We start from the raw sequence: 23,412 nt of genomic DNA on the forward strand, positions 1-23,412 counted from the left end.
TCTATTTTCTGCACTGGTTGCAAATCTGCCCCCACAATTTAATTCCTTCAACGATGGCCTCCTGGGACAGGAAACTGAGAGACAGCCGTGCAGCACGGGACCCCCATCCGCGGCTGTCGCCCACCACCTCGAAATGGTCGCCGTTTGCCAGAAGAAGCCCCTGTTCCGCCGCCTTTTCGCAACTCAGTCGACAGTCGTACTCCTCGGGCAACGTCACCCACACGAAATACCCTCCGTCACCCCCACTCACAACGGTGCCCTTTGGCATGTACTTTTCAACAGCTTCATGAAGAGCCTTGGACCGTTCGGTGTACGCTTCCCTCAGCCCAGTCACAATCTTGTCCATCTCGCCAGAAACAATCAGCTCGCCGATTATCACGCTGTTGGTATGTGCCGGGGACCCTCCAGAGATATGTGCTCCACCTTGGTCGATCAGTTTTGTCAGTGTGGGGGAAACAGTTTCCTGCCACCCCACACGCAAACCGGGCCCCACAAGCTTGGAGAAAGTGGCATTCGAAACGGTGTTGCCGGGGCTGTTGGGGTCCGTCAGTGTCTCCTTGTCGCAGTACACGATCCGCGGAACAAGCTTAGGGGTCTCTGTGCTTGGAACTGTGTAGTCCAGCAAGTCGTAGACATCATCACAGATAATCAGCATATCGTGCTTTCTTGCCAGCTCCACGAGCTTGTACCGGGTTTCCGCAGTCAATGTGCCGCCTCTTGGGTTGGAGAACGTTGGTGTCACGTACAAAACGTATCTATAGATCTTTTTGGGGAGCTTTTTTGGGTGCTGGATGGCCTTCAGATCTTCCTCGGTGGGGGATCTTATCTCCTCCAACGAGTCGTAGTATTCCAATTGCCGGGCAAACTCGTCCAGGTCGATCTGGCCGTCCTCGAGCTCCTCGATCCCCGATAGCTTACCCCCGAACCCGGCGTCGATGAACGTGGTATTGATCAGGAAGTACGTAGGGGTCACCAAGAACGCTCTTCTGGTGAGTCCGTTGTGGGGGGAAGTTGTTTGTGCAAGGATGTTCATGATTCCGTAGCTGGCCCCGTTGGTCATGTTGATGCAGCGGGGGTCACTGGGCACTTTGAGCCCGAACTGGCGGGTGTTCCAATCGGCAATGGCCGTACGGACCTCGAGATTGCCCAGATCACAGCCGTACTGCAGTGGGTGCCTGTTGAGCACGTCATCGTAGTGGTTTTCGTCCAGAATCACCCGCTCATAAACGGTATGGGTGGCATCGAGCACCTGCTTGGCGGGGAGCAGCTCCGCAGATGGGTGGCCGCGGAAGAAGTTGTACTTGGGAGGCATTTCTGAGTGTAGTAAAGATTGGGAAAACTAGCTATAAATATTTATCGATAAATCAAATAAGGAAAGCGGGAACAGACTGGCACATTTCCCCATTGGGACAAAGCCCTGATAACGGTTGGAGAGTGTCCAGATAGCAAGGGTGCTGCTCCAGAACCTCACCACTTGTACCGGAAATGGACGTTTTGCAGGTCGGTGAGGTCCTTGAAGTCGGTATCCTGGTGATCCTCGGCCTTGAGTCCGCCCGGATCCTTGGCCTCTCTTCTGCGGTTGTCCCAGTAGCACAGCAACATATATATGACTAGCGAGATCACACTGAGTGCGTAGGCTCCGAAAATAGAGCCAATTCCTAGCGGATACTGCGGAGCCTGGCTCTCTTTGAAGAACTGCGGGCCAATGATGTTGGACACCGAGTACGCAACAAAGTAGATGGCGTTGCACGTGACTTTCTTCGTGTAGCCGGCCGTGTTTGCTTGGATCAGAGTCAGCGAAGCAATGTACGGGCCGAGGTAGAAGAACGCGAAGTACATGGAGATCAGCCGGCCTTTGGCGTTGGAGAACGGAAGCGTGTACAGCAAGATGGTTGCAACCAGGGCCGGAATCAGGTTTCCGATCATGACCAGACCTCTGGCCTTGGAGTTGGGCCATTTTCTCTCGATGAAGTAGATCATGAACGTGGTCATCCAAGAAGAAGCCGTCTGCATCACTCCGTTGACGGTTCCGAGCAAAGCAGAGTATCTGGACGACCAACCCAGTCCTTTCACGATAAGCGGCGAGAAGTTGGTAAGACCACCGTTAGGAATGGAAATAAAGATCTGGAACCAGAACATGGCCCACACCTTTGGGTCCAGCAACGCTTCTCTGAACTGGCTCCATTTCCAGTGCTCCGACTTGATACCTGTTTGGTTCTTTTTCACCTGATGGATAATGATGGCCTTTTCCTTCTCAGAAAGCCAGAAACAGTTGACTGGACTGCTTGGAAGCAGGAAATAGATAATTATTCCCCAAGCGATGGACATTCCGCCGGTAATCCAGTAGAAAGACCGCCATGGCTGGAACCAGTGCTCCTTGTAGCCTCCAACAGCATACCCAATAGGACCCGTGAAGATCGTGGAGAGTCCCGTGTACATGAGTCCTGTTCTGAGCGGCTGCTCTTCTCTTGTGTAGAACCCAGAAATCACCAGCAACGTCATGGCAACCACGGGCGACTCAAACATCCCGAGCAAAACACGGGTCACAATCATCGGAACAAACGACTTACAGAACCCTGAACCAATAAGAATACAGCCCCAAATAACAAACGCAACAGAACCAACAGTGATGAGCGGGAATCTCTGCAATAACCAGCCCGCTGGAAAGCAGAAGATCAGGTACCCAAAGTAGAACGAGGATCCAATCCAGCTGTACTCGTCACCTTTTAGGTGGAGGTCAGTTTTAAGACCGTACAACGCAGCCGTCGAGGAAGTGACCTTATCCATAGCAGCAATTGAAACATTTAGCCACAAGAATGGCACCAGGTTTAAGTCGACCTTAAGTTTGGCCCATTTGAGCTCCTTCTTGGTGTACCCGTCCTTAATCAGATGGATGTATTTGGCTCCAATATCGTCCGTGTCCTCGTCGATAAGTTCGACTTTTGTCTCCTCGAATGAAGCCATGCTTGCCTCTCTGAGACTCACTGTCTCGTTCTTCTTTTCGGTCATTGGTTTCGTTGTCAACCCGACACCAGCGCGGTCTTATATTTTCGGTTGTTATCTTGCACGGGAAGTTATCGCACCTGTGGTATCGGGATCTCGAGGATTATCGCGATAAGAGAACGGAGGTTCGAGTCCTAAATTGCCTGTTTAGGCAATGGCTCCAAACCAGAGTCCCATATATAACGAAGCCTGCTGCCTTATCGGTGCACAATCATGACTATCAGAGACCAAGAAGAGGAAAGAATCCAATCAGAGATCGCCAGCATCGAAAAATGGTGGGCGTCCGAAAAACAGGCCAGGCTGAAAAGGCCATACAGTGCCAGAGACGTGGCCGTGATGCGCAACTCCATCGAGCTCAACCACCAGGTCTCGTCGCAGCAGGCCGTCAAGCTGTGGAACTTGTTTGAGGAGAAGATCGCCAAAAAGGAGCCGTTGCTCACGTACGGCGCGGTCGATCCAATCTTGCTCTCGCAGCTGTCCAAGTCGGGTCTTGAGATCGGCTATGTTAGTGGAGCAGTGTGCGGTCTGTCCAACGTTGCAGAGCCTTCAATGGACACGGCAGACTATCCGTGGGACACCGTTCCAAACACCGTCCAGAAACTGGTCAATTCGCAGCTCTGGCACGACAGACGGCAGAACCATTTGCGGTCGCTGATGACCCCTGAACAACGTGCTGCCACTCCAAAAGTGGACTACTTGGTTCCCTTGATTGCAGACGGAGACATGGGATTCGGCAGCACCACGGGAATCATGAAGTTCACCAAGAAGTTTGTCGAGGCCGGCGTGGCCATGTTCCATCTGGACGACCTGGCTATTGGAATGAAACGGTTCACCATCGGCGAAGGAAGAACTGTTGTTCCAACTTGCGAGTACCTGAAAAGACTCACTGCTGCCCGGTTCCAGCTCGACCTCATGGGAGCAGAAACCTTGTTGATGGGCAGAGCAGACTCCATGCACGCCGAGTACATCAGCTCTGTGATCGACCCGCGCGACCACGGCTACGTCCAGGGAGTCACGAACCCAGACTGCGAGCCACTGATCGAGGCAATGGTCAAGGCCCAGCGCAATGGCGAGGACTACAAGACTGCCCGCAAACTGTGGATGGAAAAAGCGTGTCTTTTGACCTTTGACGAGGCCGTTGAGAAGGTGGCTACCAAGGAAGAGTACCAGGAATACTTGACCCTTTTCAAGGACTCAAAATTCAAGAGCATCAACCAGAGAAGACAACACGCTTCTCAGGTTGTTGCCAAACAAGTCTTCTTCGACTGGGACGCAGCAAGATCCACAGATGGCCAGTACTTCCTCAAACACACTTTGGATCACGTGATCGACAGAGCAATTGCGTCGCTGCCAATCACCGACACCACCTGGGCACGGATGGATTCTCCGAAGTGGGACGAGATTGTTCGGTTCCACGAGGTGCTGCGCAAGATCGACAGCAAACGGGCGTATGGATTTGGGTACACCGGGAGATACGACTACAAGGCGGCTGGCTTCAGCGACGAGCAGCTCAAGAACTTGCAGTTTGACCTTGCGGAAATGGGCATTGTGTTCCAGACCCAGCCGATCTATGCTTGCCAAGGTCTGAACATGGTGAGTTTAGAGTTTGGCAAAATGTTCAAGAAGGAAGGTATTTATGGCTACAACAGAGATATTGTTGTGCCATGCAAGGAAAACGAGACCGACGGGTTTGAGACCGCGTGGTGTGGAGCCAAGCTGTCGGATACCCAGATGTTCATGGCCGACTCGTTGGATGTGACCTTGCCATATTAAGTAGTTTGAGATAACAGAGTTTCCAGTATTGAAAGGTTTTCTCATGTCCGCGGCGGAGAAAAGTTCCCGCCTGCCTATCTGGGAACTGCTATCAAAGCACATTTAAAACAGCAGAATAGGAACCAAACAGTATCCCCATTATGACCGAGCTTATCTCCCAGTATGAAAACGACATTGCCAGGATCGAGGCCTGGTGGGCCTCTGATCGGCAAAAACATTTGCAAAGACCGTATTCCAGTGCAAAGGTGGCTTCCATGAGAAACACCATTCCATTGGAGTATCCATCGTCGATTCAGGGTAACAAGCTATGGAAACTGTTAAACAAGCACAGAGAGGAACAAACACCGATCATGACGTTTGGATGCGTTGACCCGGGAACGGCCTCGCAGATGTCGCGTGCTGGAATGGAGCTGGTTTATGTTTCTGGAGGAGTTTCTGGACTGCAAATAGCTCCAGAAATTGGCCGTGATCACGCTGATTATCCTAGTGACACCGTCCCGAGAGTTGTCTCACACCTGTTCAAGTCCCAGTGTTTCCATGACAGAAGACAGAAGTCGTACTTTCTGGGGCTTTCCAAAGAAGAGCAGCAGAAGTTCCAGATCAACGACTATCTGCTGCCAATGGTTGCAGACGGCGATATGGGTTTTGGAAGCGTCACTGCGATCATGAAGGAGACCAAGATGTTTGTGGAGGCGGGCACTGCCATGGTTCATTTTGATGACCTGGCCATTGGACTCAAGAAGTTCACCGAGAAGGTTGGAAGAACCGTTGTTCCGTTCTCCGAGTACTTGCGTAGACTTACTGCTGCTCGTTTCCAGATGGACGTTATGGGTTCCGAGATGTTGTTGATGTCGCGGATCGACAGCTACCATGCCGAGTTCATCACGTCTGTGGTGGACTACCGTGACCACAAGTACGTCAAGGGAGCCACCAACCTGGAGGTTGGCACGTTGATCCATGCGGTGAACAAGGCCATTGAGGCTGGGGAGGATGTTCAAGAAGCACGTTTCAAATGGCTCGCCGAGGCCAAAGTGATGACCTTCCCAGAGGCAGTCCAGGCGGCTGCAACCGAACAGGAGTACCAGGAGTTTTCCAAATTGATGCAGGCCAAACAGTTCCCAAGCCTTGCGGAAATGAAAAGCTATGCCTCGAAAACGGTAGCAGCGCCGGTCAATTTCGACTGGGAGATCTCGCGCAGCAGCGTCGGACAGTACCTGTACAAATCGTGTCCCCAGAACGTGATTGAAAGAGCCATTGCCGCCATGCCTCTCACAGACACCACGTGGGCCCGTATGGACACTCCGATCTGGAAAGACATTGTGGAGATCCACACTGCTCTGCGGGAAGTGGATCCAGCCAGATGTTTTGGATTTGGCTTTACCGGAGCATTCAACTATGCTGGAGCCGGATACTCCGAGAAGGACGTTGCTGAGCTGCCGCACAACCTGGCCAAACTCGGCATTGTGTTCCAAACACAACCGATCTTTGCGTTGCAGGGAACAAACATGTTTGTTTATAAGTTTGCCAAGATGTTCAAGGAGGAGGGAATGGCTGGCTATTTGCGAGACATCCAAGGACCCTCCCTAAGTGAGAAGCACGACCACGGCGGAACTGCTTGGGGAGGCAATTATTTGGCCGATCAGTATCTCAACATTGCAAACGCGATGGATCTAAGTATGAACCTCTGAAAAATAAAATTATTTGATTTCAAAAAGATAACCTGATAAGATAGGCCATTTTTTAAAATTATCATGCCGCGCAACAGTGAAACCAAACAGATCAAGTTTTCCGTGCGAACACAGAAGGATATCCCGGTGAAACGTAAGACACAGCCATCGTGTTTCCGCTGTCGTCAAAGACATATCCGATGTGATGGGAATGGGTCTCCGTGTTCCCAATGTTCGTTGGCCAAGAAACAGTGCGAGTATATCGAGGGAGAACGCAAGGTGGTTGTTGCGGTGAGTTATCTGAACAAGCTTCACCAGGAAATCAGCAAGTTGACCAGTGAAAACACTGACGTTAAAACGTTGTTGGACCAGTGCTTGCAGAAACTTAATGACTCTTCTGTTCCGCAAGAGTTAGCACAAGATACGTCTTCGGATTTGATACAGGATGAAGACGATTTCGACGATCTTTTGACCAAACCAATCAGTCCGTTTCTGGATAACCGTGGAAATCTTGTGAGCTTCCATTCAGCCAATTATACGGTGCACAATCTGATCGACACCGAGATCCATCGAACCTTTTCTAATCAGGAGCCACTTTTGAAGACTCTTTTGACAATTCCCAGTATTCTGGTCCAACGAAACAATATGGACTTCTCGATAATCATTGGACAGTCTTCTGTTCAGATCTCTTTACCGGTATACACCGAAGCTGTTCGTTTGATCGACACATTTGTTGCATATACCGAAGGATGTTTCTATTTCTTCAACGAAGGGATTCTCCGAGAAGATATGAACAGATTGTACGAGAAAACGCAAAATCTGCCGATTTTGGTGTTTTCTGAAACAGACAACCATGCCAAGACGGCTCTTATGGTTTGCAAACTCGAAATAATCTTCAAAACGGCCAAACTATTCCAAGGAAACCATTACACGTCGTCGTTCCCGCTGTTTGACGTTCTTTTCTCGTCCAAAATACTGCAAAGTCTTGCCGACCGCGGAGGAGTTGAGACAATGCTGTTGTATGGCCACCATCTTCAACAAACGGACCATTTCAGTGCAAATTCGATCATATCACTCGCTGCACATTGGTCGCTCAGTTTGGGATACCATTTCGATCTGGGAGCAGACAAAATCCAACGGGCCGAACTTGAACATCGCAGGCGGCTGTTCTGGACAATATACATTGTCGAGCGTATGATGGCTATTTCGTATGGCTATCCGGTTCATCTGGTTGACTCCGAAATATCATGCGATCTCCCCGAGTCTCTTCAAATATACTCTTGCAGACACTATGTGTTTCCCGAGCCCGAGATGTTACAGGAAACAGTAGCCATCACCAAAATCAACCTGCAAGTTCTGCGGAGCTTGTACAACAAACAGCCAGGAAAAAGCATGTTGAACATCGTGCGGGAAATGGTTGTCCAGTTGCTGAGATGGAAACGGTCGCTCCCTGACTCCATCAACTGCGACTATGGTTCTGGAGACGTGAACAACTCGCGATCCACCGCCAATATGATGATTGAGTATTTCCAGGGCCTCAATTTGGCCGTCAGACCGTTGCTTTTGCATTTTTCTAGGTTGCAACACGGACGGGATTACATGAATCTGCAAGACTGTTCTACCATTATGCTTTCTCTTCTGAACGCTTCGTTCCAGGCGTCCATGAATACTGTGAGATCGCTCTGGAATCTTTGGGAAAAAGACCAGCTGATGACAGGCACCCGTTCCGACATGGAGTATCTGTATACTGCGATTGCAACCCTGGTTCTTTTCAATGTGAATTTTGGAGTTCACGACACAACGCGGTTCCACATCGACCATGCTCTGCACATATTCCGAACACTAGCGGAACAAAATAACCAGTTGGGCAGTTTCTTCCTGAACCAGACTCTGGAGCTGCTCCAACGACTCGACCAGGACGAACGCGAGCTTCTTGAAAGATATGGCAGCACGGAGACCGCTTCAACTGAAAAGGAGTCGCGCAAACAGCCAGACACGGCCGCAGAACAGGCCTCATTAAAAGACATGCTTTCCGACTTTGACATTCTGGTTGCACTCTCAGGTCCCAACAGTGAGCTCTGGAACCAGGAAATCGAGCTGCTCAAGTGACCGGTCACGTGAACAAAGTTTATCTTCCCAAACAGGCAGGCGGAAACCTGGTCCGAAAAAAATATCAAATAAATAAGATAAGATCTTCCTCTGCTGGGACAATTGTAATGACCTTTATTCCTCCATTTGTGGCGATTCTGGTTTGCGACACCCAGATAGAGACTCTTAAGAAGTTTGGCGACTTTGGCGACCAGGCAATCACGCTGTTCCGTTCGGCAGGACTGACGGACTGCGAGTTTAGAAAGTATGATGTGATCGAGAAGATGGAATACCCGACTGCCGAGGAGCTGGCAGGTTGCAAAGGGATTTATCTGACTGGTTCTAGATCCGACTCGTTTGACAGTTTACCTTGGATTGTCAAGCTTCGCGACTTTCTGAGACTGTGTTTGAATGAGTACGAGTTCCCTATCACCGCGTCCTGTTTTGGACACCAGATCATTGCAACTGCTCTGGACATGCAAGTGACTCGCAGTCCAGAAGGATGGGAAATGGGACTTATGGAGATCAAGCTGAACCCAGAGATTCAGATCGGGTCTTTGGCTTCCAACGACTCGAAAAACACCGTCACTGTGATGGAAATGCATCAGGACATCGTTGTTGGAGAGCTTCCCGAAGGATACGCCAATGTTGGATCGACCGATGGATGCAAATACCAGGGAATATACAAAAAGAACAAACTGTTGACGTTCCAAGGCCATCCTGAATTCACGACTGATTGCGGTAACATCCTGGTGGATTCCAGACTTGATGCCGGCAAAATCACCAAGGAAACCTATGATGACGCGATGGGCCGCAATTCCAAGTTGTCCAATGACGGTGTGAGGATCGGAAAGTGTATGGTTGACCTGCTGAATGGGGCACTCTAGACTCGATCGATCTATTGTTTAGGGTTTAACCGGGTCTTGGCATTTTCAATACAGCTGTCTCCACAATTAATCTTAAGCGATGATATCCGAGTCTTTCAATGCAACATCCAATCATATTTCTTGTCTGTGGTATGATTTCTTATCACATGGAGCCTCAGTAGATATCTCCTGCATTTAAATTGAATTTTTCTTGCGGTGGCTCGCTTACTCTCCAAAACTTGGTTTTCAAAATCCAACAACCAGTTCTCGAGTCCATCACCACCCTGTTTGAGTTTCAGTATGCCGGTTTGATGTCTTTTCGTCTAAGCCCCATCCAGCTGGATTTCCCGCTCCGTTAGGTCACATGCTTATTGCACATCGGAGAAAAATTTCATTGTTCACCGGGACCCCTAAAAAAATTTTAGAAGCCACAGTTATAGACAATGATTGTGTAACCTCATATATATGTAGAGGTAAATTTCCTGTTGAAGAATTATTCAACATGACTGGCGGATTCAGTGTTTCTGCCATTGGCTCTGCGTTCAAAGATCCGATCAGTAGATTGAAGTGGGGATTTCTCCCGGTCGAAAGAGACGTTCCTGATCTCAAGGAAGATTCCGATGATGACCAGGACAGTGTGAAGGAATCGCCTGTTTATGAGCACATTGTCGATGACAAGTCTTCTGTCGAGTTCAGAGATGAGTCCAACAGAAAATGGTGGAAATTCTTCGATGAATACGAGTACCGTCAGAACTCAAAGCAAAGAAGTGCTCATAAATGGTACCATTGGTTCAACCAGGACGATACCCCCGAGGAGAGAAAACTGGTGATCAAGCTTGACATCTTGCTCTGTTTCTACTCCCTGATGGCCTATTGGGTCAAATACCTCGATCAAACCAACTTGAACAACGCTTATGTCAGTGGAATGAAAGAATCCATCGGAATGAAAGGTAACGATCTGGTCCACACCCAAGCTGTGTTCACCGTCGGAACCATTGTTTTCCAGATTCCTTTCATGTACATCTTGTACAAAGTTCCTTTGAGCTATGTTCTGCCAACATTGGACATCTGTTGGAGTTTGTTCACTCTGGGAGCTTACCGTGCAACCAACGTTAGTCATTTGGAGGCCATGAGATTCTTCATTGGTCTGTTTGAGGCTCCTGGCTATCTCGCTTACATGTACCTTTTCGGAAGTTGGTACAAAGTTGATGAGATTGTTCGTCGTTCTATGGTGTATTATATTGGTCAATATCTTGGCGTTTTGACCTCTGGTCTTTTGCAAGGTGCCATTTATAACTCGCTTAACATGAAGAATGGCCTTGAAGGTTGGAGATGGATGTTCATCATCGATGCTATCATTTCCATAGCGGTTGGAATCATCGGATTCTATTCCATCCCAGGTACTCCAAGACAGTGCTATTCTATCTTCTTGACCGACAAAGAGATCCTGCTTGCTAGAAAGAGATTGAAGGACAACAAAACAGGATACAACGTTCCTCCTGAAAGACACTTTTTCGACCGCGCTATCTGGAAAAAACTGCTTACCTCGTGGCACATCTATGTCCTCAGTCTTTGGGATATTTTCTGCTGGAACAATAATAACGGAACCTCTGGTGCTTATTTGCTTTGGATCAAGTCGCTTAAAAGATACAGCACCGGAAAGGTTAACCAATTGGGCGCAATCACTCCAGCTATTGGTATTCTTTGGTTGATTCTGACAGGATGTTATGCTGACTTCTTCCATTCGCGTTGGCAGGCCATTCTTCTGTCCCAAGTGCTGAATATAATCGGCAATGTCATTCTGGCAGTCTGGGACGTTCCTGAAGGTGCCAAATGGTTTGCATTCATGCTTCAATACACCGGTTGGGCTATGGCTCCCGTTTTATATGGATGGGTCAATGACATTTGCAGAGGCGATCCTCAATATAGAGCTGTTGTTCTCGTGACTATCAACATCATGGCCCAAACTTCCACGGCCTGGATCTCCGTCCTTGTGTGGAAAACCGTGGAAGCTCCTCGTTTCTTGAAAGGTTTCACCTTCACCGCTTGCAGCGCTTTTTGCTTGGTCTTGTGGACCTTCGTTGTCCTGTACTTTTATAAGAGACAGGAGAAGCAAGCGAGCGAAAAGAATGGTATCGTCATTGTCGATAAGAAGTCTCCTAAGGCGTAGTTAATTTTATAATATAAATAATCCGGGATATTGGTACTTTTGTGTAGCACTCAGTGGTGTTTTGCTCTGCCACATGTACAGCAAGAGGTCTTGGTAGCGGGAAACAAAGGGATACTTGAGGAAACTCTGGAGATCTTTGATGCGGCGCAGAATGTACTCCTGGTGGTCTCTTTTGGTTGCAACCGAACCGGCTACCATCAATGGATACAACAGCCGCGGCTCTGTTTTCGGGATTTTCTGAACAGTTTCGAGCAAGACTGCAAGACAGTTTTCCTGTAGTTGGCTGGAAGCAGCGGAGGACCGAAGCTGGTACATCTGGAGATAGCATGAGCAATTGAGAGCCGCAGATAATTGCGATATGGTGGAATGGGCCTGGATTTTGATTTCCAACAGACTTGAGAATTGCAACGCATCCGTCTCCGTCATGGACCCCTGGTCTCTCATTTTTTGCAGTGTGTGGATCTGTGCGATAATTTGCAGAGTCGGTTGGCTGAGACCAAAAGCAAAGCAAAACGAGCTCTCGGGCACCTCGCGAATGGAGTACCCGAAATTCAGCCGCATCAGGAGTTGGAAGTAACTGTACAGCTGAACAAGCATCTGATGAAGCTGGGAGTTTCGCTCGTGTAGCCAGTTTGGCAGCTGGTTCAATATGATTTCCAGTTTTTCCAAATACAGGGTCGATTCCATTCCATCCCCCATGACGATTTCCATCAGCACCAGCATGAGCAGCTCGAGGATCCTAATTTCTGTACTTGGCGAGTCGCTGCGGTCGAATTTTGCGAGCGATCTATATTTCTGCGAGTCTCGGTACGCTTCCAGATGATCTTCTGAGGCCAGCGAGATGGCCAATATGGTGTACTTGACACAGGGAAGAGTGAAAGCCAAGGGGACCACTGTCAGAACAAACAATTCTGTGTTTGTTCCCAACAGCATTGCGGCCTTAAACCTGATGAATCTCTCCATGTATCCCTTTTCGTCGTTGTTGAGGCTGAACGTGTAGCTGAGCTGTTGGATCAGCAATTCCGGAGAGCGGGGCTGTTTCCATGGTTCTGTGACTTCCTCCACCGAGGAGTTCGTCGAGGTATCCGAAACACTCGACCCTTTTGCTGAACTGTCGTCCTTGCTGTCGGAGGAGTCTGCGTCGACCATCTCGTGAGAAAGCAGTTTAGGGGGACGGCCATACTTTTTTAACGGTCTGTTGAGCGTGCACTCTTTGCGCATCCGTTGACAATGCGTGCAGGGAACACCAGAACAGACGCGTTTGGCGACATGACACCGGTCGCAGGCTCTTTTCCGCATAACAACCACCTAACAAAAAAAGGGAAACAATTTTGAAGAGGGAAACGAAAAAAAAGGGGAACAGATTTAATTACACAGATAAACACCAACTAGTCATAACTTTTAGCGCCAGCAAGCTGTAACAGTCTGTCGGAAAGAACAGGCTTTTCAAAAGGCTCGTCTCTGTTGTTTTCGAACTCGGTTCCGTCAGGATGGTACGCCTTTCTACTTCTACGTAGAACCTCTCCGTGGGACCAGTGGGTAGTTCCCTCCCAAGACTCGAAAATGGCCTTTTTGTCGTCCAGACACTTCTGCGACGCAAACTCCACCGGCGTGTAACAAGCATACACCGCGGTACGGATGGTTTTGCTGGTCTCAGACGGCTCTTTGCCCCAATGGATGGTTCTGGAGTCCCAGATGATCAGATCGCCTGCCTCGCACTCCACCTTGACCTCCTCGCACCCGCGGTCCAGAAACCATTGAAGCTGGTCCTTGGTCATAGTGTGGAAGTTCTTCTCGTTCCATTCCTCCTTGGGAACGACGGTATCGAAGAACTCGTCCACCAATTTATGTGTGCCCCGGTAGACCACCAGTCCGCCATCTTCCGGACCACTGTCGCTCAAACTGACAATTCCCTGCGAACACTGCATCCCGCGCAGATATGGCGACTGGTCAACGTGCGGCCACGCGGCCAATGGCTCCTTGTCCTTCCGGTTAGGAAACGTCACGTTCATGGCATCAAACGAAACAACCAGCTTCTCTGTGCCCCACAGATCCTCAAACGCCTTTAGAACGCCGGGCTCCATCCGAACGTCCCAAATGAACTTCTCGTGCGGAAGACAATGCGTGCTAAACGAGTTGATCTTTGAAGATGGCGGCAGGTTCTCGCGGACCCACGTTTCTGGGTTTTGGGGATCAAACTTGTCGCTGAACCGGTTCATCCACTTGAACGCCTGTTTCTGGTATTCTCGGGCCTTCTCACGAGGAATGACGTTCTTCACAACAACATATCCGTTCTCCAACAGCTCGTCTCTCCAGTCGCCATAAGTTTGTTTGGCAATACGGTCCAAAACAGACTTGATTATCTTGTCCTTCTGCTCTTTCTCGGTCTCGCCAGGAACGAGCTTCAAAGTTGCAAGCTCCTTGACAGGTGCCTCAACCACAGTCGTCGACATTGTTCAACAGAATGGAAACTTGAACCACTTTTATAACTAGGGCTTATCTTATCAAATTCTCAGAACATTCGGGTGAACTGTGGCGGAACAGAAAAATTAGATCTCGGGCAACTTACACAATCTGGGATCTATCTATTACATGAATTTTAGTGGAGGATCGGGCAACTCGCATTTCCTCAATCACTCGGGCTTACCGTACCCTCCTCCTCCAGGAGTGTTGATCTGCACACGATCTCCAGCCTTCACTTGAATGATCTCCTTGCCTCCAAGCTTGGTCACCACATAATCGCCGTTCTCCTGCTTGCGGAACCAAAAGTTTTCTCCGCGTGCTCCCTCTTCTCCACCAGCTTCACCGTATGGTGCATAAATCCGACGCTCGGATAAAATGGACACTCTCAATGGCACACGAGCTTCGATCTCCCGCACAGCGCCTTCTCCGCCTCTCCATTTACCAGCACCGCCCGATCCTGCACGCAGACACCATTTGGTAACAATCACAGGAGTACGTGCTTCCACAATTTCAATGTCCGTGGTCTTTGTGTTGGTGCAGTGCACGTTACACGCAGACGCCCCTTCATAGCCTTCCATTGCCCCCACACCGCCTCCAAGAGCCTCGCCGGTTGCAAATCCAGGAGAAACCTTGCCGGTGTAGACGTCTTTTCCGCCGCGTCCCCATCCAAACGAGTTGGCACAGCCTTGCGAAGCAGCGCAGATGCCAAAACACTTGAGAATCACGTCTGTGATTCTTTGACCTGAGATGGTGGATCCGCAGATGGCCACAAAGTCGCTCGGGTTCAAAATGGTGTTTTTAGGGATATCGATGTGGCACGGAGCAAGACATCCTTGGTTCAGCGGGATGTTCAAGTTGATTAAGCAACGAAGAACGTAGATCACACACGAATGGGTGATCGAGGCCGGTGTGTTCATTGGTCCGTACGTTTCTGGACCGGTTCCCGAGAAGTCAAAGTATCCCTCGCCCTTCTCACCGTCAATGGTGATCTTACACTTGACAGGAGTTCCATCATCGAAATAGTCAATGGCTTCCAACGGTTTTCCTTGATGCTTTTCATAAGTTTGTCTGAAGAATTGACGAACGGCCTGTTCAGCGTTGAAACAGATTGCACGCATGTAAAACTGCACAAATTGTTTGCCGTACTCCTCGAACAGAGCTTCCATCAACAGGATTCCGTTTTGGTTGGCACTGACTTGTGCACGCAGATCGCTCAAGTTGTCGTTAATTTTTCTGGTTGCAGAGCAGCCAGGGAACTCCCCTGCTTTGTTGAACAGGTCCACGATTCCCTTCTCGTCAAACTCGCCTCCACTCACCAGCTTGAAGCTCTTGATAGAAACACCTTCCTGCCACAGTTCCTTGGAGTTTGGAGACATGGCCGTGATTCCAGCTCCTCCGATATCGGCATGGTGGCCTCTGGAAGCCACGTAGAAGACGATTTCTCCGTTGTGGAAAACCGGCGTGATGACAGTGATATCGGGCAAGTGCGTTCCACCAGCCTCGGGATGGTTGGAAACAAGAACATCGCCACGCTTGAGCTTGCCCTTCCAGAGATGGTGTTGATATTGAATGGCATATTGCATGGAACCCAGATGAACAGGAATATGTGGAGCATTAGCAACCAGTTCACCATCTGGCCCAAAAATAGCACACGAGAAGTCCAAACGTTCCTTGATAGATGACGAAACAGACGTTCGTTGAAGAGTCCGACCCATAGTCTCTGCAATACCCATGAACCGATGTCCAAACACGGTCAACAGAATAGGGTCTGCTTTGCTGAGTGGTGTGCTCTCGTTGATATCTTTGTCGTCTATGAATTCCTGTTTGGACTTTTCAATGTCGATCACAACGTGAGAGTCCAGAATAGTTGCAACCGATGCCTTCTCCACCAAGATTGTCTGTGTTGGGTCGATCAGAAGGGCTGGTCCCTTGATTCTGTTTCCTGGTTGCAGATTGGTCAGCATGAACACCTTGGTTTCTGCTGGGCCGTCTTCGAAATGAACAGTCTGTGTTCTGTCATGCTGGGGTTCCACGGCGCTCGAAGTGCCAAAACTGTCCAGTTGCGACTCAATATCGACATTCGATGATTCATGTGCAATACTGATTCCCTTCACAGAAATAGTGGAGGTGAAGATTGGCGAGCTTTCTGGCAAAACGAAACCAAATTCGCGACGATGGGTCTTAAGGAACTGCTCTTTGATATTGTCGCTGTCATAGTCGATTTGGAAAACAGTGTTTGACGATTTGTACTTCATTCCAAAAGTGACTTTGAACTCGATCTGGTCCTTGTTCAATTGCTGGCTCTCCAAAAGCTCCTCGACGATCGTCTGTTTCAGCTCATCAACCAATCCACGAGCATCCTCCTTGGTGCTGGTGGAAAACTGTCTGACAAACGGCGATTTGAGCTCTCTGGACACCTTGGCTTTTGCAATTCCGTACGCAGACAGAACAGAAGAGTATTTATGGATCAGTACCCGGGAAATCCCCAGGTTCCTGGCCACAGCAGAACAGTTCTGAGATCCAGCTCCTCCAAATGACACAAGAACGTGGCTCTTGGCAACGTATCCTCTAGACTCGGTGATTTCTCTAATGGAGTTGGCCATCTTGACGTTGGCAATTTGCAAGAATCCAAGCGCCACTTCGTATGGAGTGTGTGTTTTCCCGGTATCTTTGCGGATCTGTGCTGTCAAGTCAACGAACTTCTGAGCGGTGACCTCCAAGTCCAGCGGTTCGTTCGCAGAAGGACCGAAAATATGTGGGAACTGAGAAACAACCAGTCTTCCTAGGAAAAGATTAGCATCGGTGACTGTGAGAGGACCGCCTTTTCTATAACATGCTGGTCCTGGATCAGATCCAGCAGACTCTGGACCAACGTGGAACAGACCGTTTTCCCATTTCAAAATAGACCCTCCTCCAGCAGCAACGGTGTGGATCTGGAGCTGGCCAACGGAAATCTCCAATCCTGCAGTCTTGTTGTTGAAAGAAACGTCAAACGAAGACCCGTCGATTCTCGAAACGTCCGTCGAGGTACCGCCCATGTCGAAACCAACCAACGGCGTGTTTTGGTAGCACGTCTCTGCCACTCCAACGACTCCTCCGGCAGGACCAGACAAAATAGCGTTGATACCACGGAACAATTTGGCATCGGTCAACCCTCCGTCACTCTGCATGAACTCCACCTTGGGAACCGTGCTGAACGCACTCAGAAACTTGCGGATGTAGTTCTGGATGTGTGGCGTCAGATACGCATCGATACAGGTCGAATTACCTCGTTGAAGATAGTTCACTGTTCTGGACACCTGTGACGACAAACTGACAAACTCGAACCCAACTTCCTGGGCAATCTTGGCAGCCTCTAGCTCGTGCTTGTCGTACAAATAGGAATGCGCAAAACAGATGGCCAAAGTACGGTATCCCTGGTCATAAGCCTGTTTCAGCTTGGTTGTAAGATCAACGGTGTTCAGAGGCTTAATCAAACGAACATGTGTTCCTGAACTAGTGGCTTTCACTGCCGAATCGGACTCGTCGATGACGACCTCGTTTGGATCGTCAGAAGAAGTCTCCACGGTTATTCTCTCCTCGGCCTCAATGACGGAATCGTACAAAATGTCCGGTTTCTGTACCTTCAAGTTGAAAAGCTCCGGTCTGGCTTGCGTTCCGATCTTCAGAACATCTTTGAATCCTTCGGTGGTCAGATACACAAACTTCTCGCCTTTCCGTTCAAGCAGTGCATTCGTTGCAACGGTCGTTCCCATCCGAACGTACTCAATGAGGTTTCCGTCGAGCTTTTCGCCTCGCGGGATCTTTTTTCCTGTGAACTTCTCAAGAACTATCCGAATCCCTTCGGCTGGAGCGTCTGGGTAGTTCTGCGGGTCTTCCGACAGAATCTTGAACACCAGCTCTCCCTGATTTGGGATGTTAGCCCAAACGTCGCAAAACGTTCCACCACGGTCTACCGGTTAGTTGCCCGACACAACTTTACTTACCTATTGCAATTTGAACTTTTCCAGCTATCATTTGCAAGGCTTTTTCGATATTGGAAATTTATCAATATTTTATATGATTTCCGCCATGTCGGACATTTCATATGCAGCCTGTTGAGGAAATTACAGAATTAAGTTTACCGAATTAAACTATTGATTCCATGGTAACTGAACAGTTTGTGGAGATCAATGGGGCCCAGCTGGCCTATTTCACCTTAGGGGACGGGCCTCTGGTTATTACCTTACACGGAGGGCGTGGTTTCGGCAGCAAAAACGGCGATTTCAAGGCATATTCGCGTCTGGCCGACCATGGATACAAAGTGGTGAGTTTTGATTTCCGAGGCCACGGGAACTCTTCGTTCACTCCTCCGTTTACATTTGCACAGATCGTCGACGATATCGATGCCGTCAGAGAGCACTTTGCTGGCAAAGACGGCAAAGTGATCGTGATAGGAGGCAGTTTTGGAGGGTTTCTAGCCCAACAATACGCTACAACATACCCGTCAAATATATCGCACCTGATTTTACGAGGAACCGCTCCGTCCCACCATCACGAGGAAGACGCTTTCAAAGTTCTAGAGCAAAAGATCCCTTTTTATCCGGGCATTTCGCTAAATATGCTCCGGAAAGTGTTTGGCCGGTTTGAGAGCGACTTGGAGATGCAACTGGTGATGTTTGCGCTCGCACCTCTGTACTCAGAGTCTTATAACTCGGACGAGGGTTTGGCCGGGTGCCTCAAGACAAAATATCGTGCAGAAAGCCACAACAGTTTATATGCAGAGTCGGAGAAATATTTTGACTATACCAACAAATTGGCATTGTTGGAAACTCCGACACTGATAATTGTCGGAGAAAAAGACTGGATATGCCCGCCCTCGCAAAGTCGGAGAATAGCCCAATTAGTGCGCAACTCCACACTTGTGGAGGTGCCCGATGCCAACCACAGTGTTCATCTCGAGAAGACCGACCAAGTTATTAACCATGTGACGCAATTCCTATTAAATAAAAACTATATAGACTAAATTGACTCGAACTCCTTATCAGGGAACTCCACCTCCTCCACGCTCTTCTCTTCCTTGGCCTCTCTAGACGCACTCCATTTTTCCAAACCGGGGATAACCGCTCCTGTCCAGACGATAAGAGCACAAGTGAAACCGATACAGTAGTAGAACCCGTTGGTGTGGCCATACTGAGGAGCCTCTCCGGATGGGAACAGGTGCTGTTGGAACGGAGTAACCACGGCCTGTCCAACAACGATCATGGCAGGAATGGTCACTGCACGCAGAATATGGTTCTTTCCGCACGTAATGTTGCACCATCCTGTCAAAATCGGAGTGTAGCAACCGTACACACCGCTCATAATGTAGCCCGCCTTACGCAGCGGGATGTTGTCGATGGGGCCCTTGGCGGTCATAATGAAGGCCGCGAGCAGCACCAGACCAACAGCCACACAGGTCAGGCCTCTTTGGCCGGTCAGGTCGCAGATAAATCCAGTGGACAGCATGGTCACCAGGTTCACTCCGGAAAGAATGGTTGGAAAGTTGTTGATGTAGCTGATGGAGTATCTGCCGAGCGATTTCAAGTACAATTCAAAGAATTGGAGCATGTAGGAGGCAGCGGTAAGAGTCCAGAAACAGTAGCCGATACAGAAGGCCCACAGTTGCCACGAGAACACAACAGGCTTGATGTTCTTGAGGCTGAAAGTGATCTGTGTAGAAATTCTTCCGTCTTCCACCAACCGTTCCTTAGCACGGTTTCTCTCCCATTCGTTCAGGTAGAAAGCGCTGGTGTTGTGAGGGTAGTCTGGCAAGAACAGATAGCCGTAGATGATCACCGGGGCTCCAATCAAAGCATCGATGATGAACATCCACTGCCACGCAGCCAGTCCACGCTTACCATTCATGGTATTTTGCAAACCGGACTGGATATACGAGGAAGTGGCTTGTCCAATGATACCGGCAAGCACAAAGAAGTTTCCTCGTCTCATAATTTCACGTTTCTTGTACCAACACCCAATCATGTAGTGTGTTCCTGGGTTACAGGCGGATTCAAACAGTCCAATCAAAAATCTCAGCGCAAAGATCGTTTGCGCATTCTTGGCCAAGTAGATGAACAAAACACACAGAGACCACAACAGGTCCAACGTTGGCAGGTAGATTCTCGGACGAAAGTAACCGGCAAGCAAAACAGCTGGAATGGAGCCAATACACAGTCCAATGTTGTAGTAAGTGTTGAACCACGAAAGCTCGTTAGATGTAAAGCCCAGATCCTTCTTCATTCCAGAAACATACGTGTTGGAGATGTTTGTTTGGTCCAGGTACTTGAGAAAGTACGCTGCCATGGAATAGGTGAGGATAAAGAAGTCCAGCTTCCATATCAGGATTTTTTCCCTTCTATCGGTTCCTGGCTCGAACCAGTGGTACCATTTAGTTGGCTTTGCGACAACGGACGACATTAATCGTTAAAAGACGAAAACTGGTGCTTTTATACGATTTTTTTAGCCAGGAAAATTAGCTAGCAAGGCTGTGCAGAGAGCGGAGTTTTTATGCAAGATGCAGATGAAATCTTTGGTCACATGATTTGGCGTCTTCACCAGAAACGCCAGTGCTCGACTTCGGAACACCCGATGGCCTGTTCGATGGATTTCCGGTCAGGCAGGTTTCTGAACGTTTCGGAGGCCATGGTAGTGTTACTGGTGAGCAGTCCAACACCTTTTCCTCCAAGTGTTGTTTTATAGGTTTCGAATCCAGCCTCGTCAAACTTGGCTGTAAGCTTCTCCAGGTTTTCAGGGGTAGCACTTTCATCATCTATCAGGGTAATAGCACAACCTCCACCACCGGCTCCGGTGAGCTTGGTCTGGCCGATTTGAAGCTCGTCACTCCAGAGTTTGATTCTCTCGAGGTTTGGATGCGACACACCAAGCGAGACCAGTAGACCGTGGTTGAGTCTGATAAGCTCCAACAATTTGAGTTTGGACGGTCTATCCAAGAACGGTCTGAGCATCAGCGAGTACGCTTCTCTGGCGACCGAGTCCATGGTTTCCAGGATGAGGCCAGAAGGCTTAGGGAACTCGCTCACGATCTTGGACACGTTAGCGACCAATGCTGCGGTGCTTCGAGGAGTTTTCGTATTTGTAAGCAGTAAATTGAGCGGAGGCAGGTTCCTCATGGACGTTCTGATGCTTGGCATGGACGACTCCATGCGCTGGAACATGACTGCACCTCCGTGGGTGGCCACGGCGTTGTCTATTCCGCTAGGGTTGCCATGGCAGCATTTTTCTCCCATAAAGGCCCACGAGTCCACCAATAGACACTGTTCCGAGTCTTTGACGGTGACGTCGTCCATCTTCAGCGTTGGTTCGTCGATGTGGCCTCCCAGATAGCAGAACGCGCTGGCCAGACACACGGACACCGAGGCCGACGAGCCCAATCCGGCTCCCACTGGCAGAGTGGACCGGATCGTGAACGTGAGACCGGCAACGTCTTTCTCCTCACACAGCGAAACCAGCAAATACAGAAACATGAACGCGGAACTGAACTGAATTGACGAGTCGATTTTCGAAAGAAGCGAGTTGAGCGAGTTAACCAGTTCTGGGTTCAACTCGTCGTCCACGGCAGGCTGTCTTTTGCGCGCCTCGTTTTCAAACAGATGCCACGGAAGGTCTCTGGTGGGCCATTTGTACGAGAAGTTCACGTCGGGGAACTCCAAATACAAAAAATCCGAGTCCTGGTGGTCTCTTGACGCGAGAAGATACGAACGGAGCGAGAGAGCTGCTGCAATGGCAGGCTATTCTGTTAGCGTATGGTTGACGTAATGCACTTACCTTGTGATACACTGCTGAATGCTCACCGAAAATGATCACTTTGCCCGGAGCAGACGTGATGAACGGAATAGAAACCATGTTTTGAGCCTTCAACAAGTTGTCGTACTTGTTTCCCACTGGTTTTAGATGGAAAAAAGTGTGTGTCGCGCACGTCCTGGGAGCTCTTGTGCGGCTCAAGGTGAAAAATTAAAAAAAATGTGAAAAAAAAATATTAGACAATTACAGATGGCATCGCAGGTTAAAGTTCGGTTCTTCACCAGAGATGAAGACCGGGAACTACATTGTCCGGGGAATCCGGTGTTTGTTCCTGTTTCGCTCAAAAGATACGGGTTGTCTGAGATCGTGAACCATCTGGTTGGTTTGGAGAAGCCTGTTCCGTTTGATTTCCTGATTGACGGAACTTTGCTCAAGGGCAGCGTCGAGGAGTATCTGGTTGCCAACGGGCTGTCCAGCGAGCACTCGTTGGACATCGAGTACACGCGTGCGGTTTTGCCTCCGCAATTTCTGGCCAGTTTCAACAACGACGACTGGATTTCTGCAATCGACAGTGTTGGATCCATGTCGCTAGCAGGACCGGATGGAGAGGTGCAGACGGCTCCAAAGATTCTGACTGGTTCGTACGACGGTGTTGTTCGTGTGTACAACGCCTCGGGCAAGGTCGAGACCCAGTTGTCGGGCCATTCTGCTGCCATCAAGGACGTCAAGTTCATCAGTCCTTCGAGATTCGTCACCGCAGGTATGGACCGGTCGTTGCGGTTGTGGAAAGCCGGTGTTGTTGGAAACGCCGATTTGGACAAAGAAACACAGAACGGAAGAACAAACGCCATTTTGGAATACCACAAGGACGTGGTGGCTGCGCTGGCGGTCAACAAAACGCGCATTTTGTCTGCCTCGTACGACCACACCGTCGCCTACTGGTCGACCGTCGCCAAGGAAATGCAAACCACACAGCCATTGGAACAAACTGCGCAGAACAACCTGTCTTCTGCCTCTCGTAAGCGGATGAAGCTCGCGGTCGGCGACGCGACGATCAAGCGTAAATCGCCGCTGGCCATCTTGGACGGGCATTCCGGCCCCGTGGAGGCCGTCCAGTTCGACAAAGATGACACGGTCGCCTACTCTGCATCACAGGATCATACCGTGCGGACATGGGACCTGGTTACGGCCCGTAGCGTCGACACGAGACAGACCAACTTTGCGCTGCTCTCTCTGGCTGTGCTGTCCAGGATTGGACTGTTAGCCACCGGCTCGGCAGCCAGACACATCAACCTGCACGACCCGCGCGCAGACAAAGTCACAAGCACACAGCTGGTGGGCCACACCAACTTCGTGGTCTCCCTGGCCACCACAGACAACGAGTACACCTTGGTTTCCGGCTCCCACGACGGCACAGCCAAGATCTGGGACGTGCGGGCCAACAAGAGCATCTACACGATCGAAAGGGAATCCGGGCCAGGCTCGAAGGTTCTGGCTGTGGACTGGAACTCGGAAATCGGACTGCTTTCTGGTGGTACCGACAAAAAGCTTCAGATTAACGAGCTCAACGCACAGGGCGCAAAGCTTACTAATTAGATAC

The 23,412-nt window shown here is 49.6% G+C and overlaps 19 protein-coding genes across 19 annotated transcripts; 9 read left to right on the forward strand and 10 right to left on the reverse strand.

The window, feature by feature from the left end:
- Position 1: 1 nt before the first annotated feature.
- On the reverse strand, positions 2-1,312 carry OGAPHI_006341 (uncharacterized protein; the record flags this gene model as incomplete). Its single annotated transcript, XM_046207619.1, has 1 exon — positions 2-1,312. One exon carries the CDS (start codon positions 1,310-1,312, stop codon positions 2-4), a length of 1,311 nt encoding a protein of 436 aa, XP_046058607.1.
- OGAPHI_006342 (uncharacterized protein) lies at positions 792-3,118 on the forward strand (the record flags this gene model as incomplete). Its single annotated transcript, XM_046207620.1, has 4 exons — positions 792-841; positions 967-1,297; positions 1,819-2,433; positions 2,711-3,118. 4 exons carry the CDS (start codon positions 792-794, stop codon positions 3,116-3,118), a joined length of 1,404 nt encoding a protein of 467 aa, XP_046058608.1.
- OGAPHI_006343 (uncharacterized protein) lies at positions 1,468-3,009 on the reverse strand (the record flags this gene model as incomplete). The annotated part of the gene is made up of 1 exon (XM_046207621.1): positions 1,468-3,009. One exon carries the CDS (start codon positions 3,007-3,009, stop codon positions 1,468-1,470), a length of 1,542 nt encoding a protein of 513 aa, XP_046058609.1.
- A 98-nt stretch (positions 3,119-3,216) lies between the features above and the next one.
- On the forward strand, positions 3,217-4,776 carry OGAPHI_006344 (uncharacterized protein; the record flags this gene model as incomplete). Its single annotated transcript, XM_046207622.1, has 1 exon — positions 3,217-4,776. The coding sequence occupies one exon, from the start codon at positions 3,217-3,219 to the stop codon at positions 4,774-4,776; it is 1,560 nt and encodes a 519-aa protein (XP_046058610.1).
- OGAPHI_006345 (uncharacterized protein) lies at positions 3,550-4,821 on the reverse strand (the record flags this gene model as incomplete). The annotated part of the gene is made up of 2 exons (XM_046207623.1): positions 3,550-4,196; positions 4,731-4,821. The coding sequence occupies 2 exons, from the start codon at positions 4,819-4,821 to the stop codon at positions 3,550-3,552; spliced, it is 738 nt and encodes a 245-aa protein (XP_046058611.1).
- A 95-nt stretch (positions 4,822-4,916) lies between these two features.
- Positions 4,917-6,464, forward strand: OGAPHI_006346 (uncharacterized protein; the record flags this gene model as incomplete). The annotated part of the gene is made up of 1 exon (XM_046207624.1): positions 4,917-6,464. The coding sequence occupies one exon, from the start codon at positions 4,917-4,919 to the stop codon at positions 6,462-6,464; it is 1,548 nt and encodes a 515-aa protein (XP_046058612.1).
- On the reverse strand, positions 5,286-6,238 carry OGAPHI_006347 (uncharacterized protein; the record flags this gene model as incomplete). Its single annotated transcript, XM_046207625.1, has 2 exons — positions 5,286-6,108; positions 6,189-6,238. 2 exons carry the CDS (start codon positions 6,236-6,238, stop codon positions 5,286-5,288), a joined length of 873 nt encoding a protein of 290 aa, XP_046058613.1.
- A 63-nt stretch (positions 6,465-6,527) lies between the features above and the next one.
- Positions 6,528-8,552, forward strand: OGAPHI_006348 (uncharacterized protein; the record flags this gene model as incomplete). The annotated part of the gene is made up of 1 exon (XM_046207627.1): positions 6,528-8,552. One exon carries the CDS (start codon positions 6,528-6,530, stop codon positions 8,550-8,552), a length of 2,025 nt encoding a protein of 674 aa, XP_046058614.1.
- Positions 7,758-8,264, reverse strand: OGAPHI_006349 (uncharacterized protein; the record flags this gene model as incomplete). Its single annotated transcript, XM_046207628.1, has 1 exon — positions 7,758-8,264. The coding sequence occupies one exon, from the start codon at positions 8,262-8,264 to the stop codon at positions 7,758-7,760; it is 507 nt and encodes a 168-aa protein (XP_046058615.1).
- A 64-nt stretch (positions 8,553-8,616) lies between the features above and the next one.
- On the reverse strand, positions 8,617-12,788 carry OGAPHI_006350 (uncharacterized protein; the record flags this gene model as incomplete). The annotated part of the gene is made up of 4 exons (XM_046207629.1): positions 8,617-8,773; positions 8,901-9,412; positions 10,182-11,271; positions 11,605-12,788. 4 exons carry the CDS (start codon positions 12,786-12,788, stop codon positions 8,617-8,619), a joined length of 2,943 nt encoding a protein of 980 aa, XP_046058616.1.
- Positions 8,660-9,418, forward strand: OGAPHI_006351 (uncharacterized protein; the record flags this gene model as incomplete). Its single annotated transcript, XM_046207630.1, has 1 exon — positions 8,660-9,418. The coding sequence occupies one exon, from the start codon at positions 8,660-8,662 to the stop codon at positions 9,416-9,418; it is 759 nt and encodes a 252-aa protein (XP_046058617.1).
- OGAPHI_006352 (uncharacterized protein) lies at positions 9,900-11,567 on the forward strand (the record flags this gene model as incomplete). The annotated part of the gene is made up of 1 exon (XM_046207631.1): positions 9,900-11,567. The coding sequence occupies one exon, from the start codon at positions 9,900-9,902 to the stop codon at positions 11,565-11,567; it is 1,668 nt and encodes a 555-aa protein (XP_046058618.1).
- Positions 12,789-12,955: 167 nt separating the features above from the next.
- OGAPHI_006353 (uncharacterized protein) lies at positions 12,956-14,020 on the reverse strand (the record flags this gene model as incomplete). The annotated part of the gene is made up of 1 exon (XM_046207632.1): positions 12,956-14,020. The coding sequence occupies one exon, from the start codon at positions 14,018-14,020 to the stop codon at positions 12,956-12,958; it is 1,065 nt and encodes a 354-aa protein (XP_046058619.1).
- Positions 14,021-14,200: 180 nt separating this feature from the next.
- Positions 14,201-17,785, reverse strand: OGAPHI_006354 (uncharacterized protein; the record flags this gene model as incomplete). The annotated part of the gene is made up of 1 exon (XM_046207633.1): positions 14,201-17,785. One exon carries the CDS (start codon positions 17,783-17,785, stop codon positions 14,201-14,203), a length of 3,585 nt encoding a protein of 1,194 aa, XP_046058620.1.
- On the forward strand, positions 14,921-15,712 carry OGAPHI_006355 (uncharacterized protein; the record flags this gene model as incomplete). Its single annotated transcript, XM_046207634.1, has 1 exon — positions 14,921-15,712. The coding sequence occupies one exon, from the start codon at positions 14,921-14,923 to the stop codon at positions 15,710-15,712; it is 792 nt and encodes a 263-aa protein (XP_046058621.1).
- OGAPHI_006356 (uncharacterized protein) lies at positions 16,493-21,395 on the forward strand (the record flags this gene model as incomplete). Its single annotated transcript, XM_046207635.1, has 5 exons — positions 16,493-16,519; positions 16,817-17,248; positions 18,190-18,984; positions 19,155-20,432; positions 20,898-21,395. 5 exons carry the CDS (start codon positions 16,493-16,495, stop codon positions 21,393-21,395), a joined length of 3,030 nt encoding a protein of 1,009 aa, XP_046058622.1.
- OGAPHI_006357 (uncharacterized protein) lies at positions 19,032-20,468 on the reverse strand (the record flags this gene model as incomplete). Its single annotated transcript, XM_046207636.1, has 1 exon — positions 19,032-20,468. One exon carries the CDS (start codon positions 20,466-20,468, stop codon positions 19,032-19,034), a length of 1,437 nt encoding a protein of 478 aa, XP_046058623.1.
- On the reverse strand, positions 20,603-22,663 carry OGAPHI_006358 (uncharacterized protein; the record flags this gene model as incomplete). Its single annotated transcript, XM_046207638.1, has 2 exons — positions 20,603-21,747; positions 22,117-22,663. The coding sequence occupies 2 exons, from the start codon at positions 22,661-22,663 to the stop codon at positions 20,603-20,605; spliced, it is 1,692 nt and encodes a 563-aa protein (XP_046058624.1).
- On the forward strand, positions 22,062-23,408 carry OGAPHI_006359 (uncharacterized protein; the record flags this gene model as incomplete). Its single annotated transcript, XM_046207639.1, has 1 exon — positions 22,062-23,408. The coding sequence occupies one exon, from the start codon at positions 22,062-22,064 to the stop codon at positions 23,406-23,408; it is 1,347 nt and encodes a 448-aa protein (XP_046058625.1).
- Positions 23,409-23,412: the final 4 nt, after the last annotated feature.

Source organism: Ogataea philodendri (genome assembly GCF_020536065.1).
Source record: "Ogataea philodendri strain CBS6075 chromosome Unknown scaffold14, whole genome shotgun sequence".
NCBI classification, from domain to species: Eukaryota; Fungi; Ascomycota; class Pichiomycetes; order Pichiales; family Pichiaceae; genus Ogataea; species Ogataea philodendri.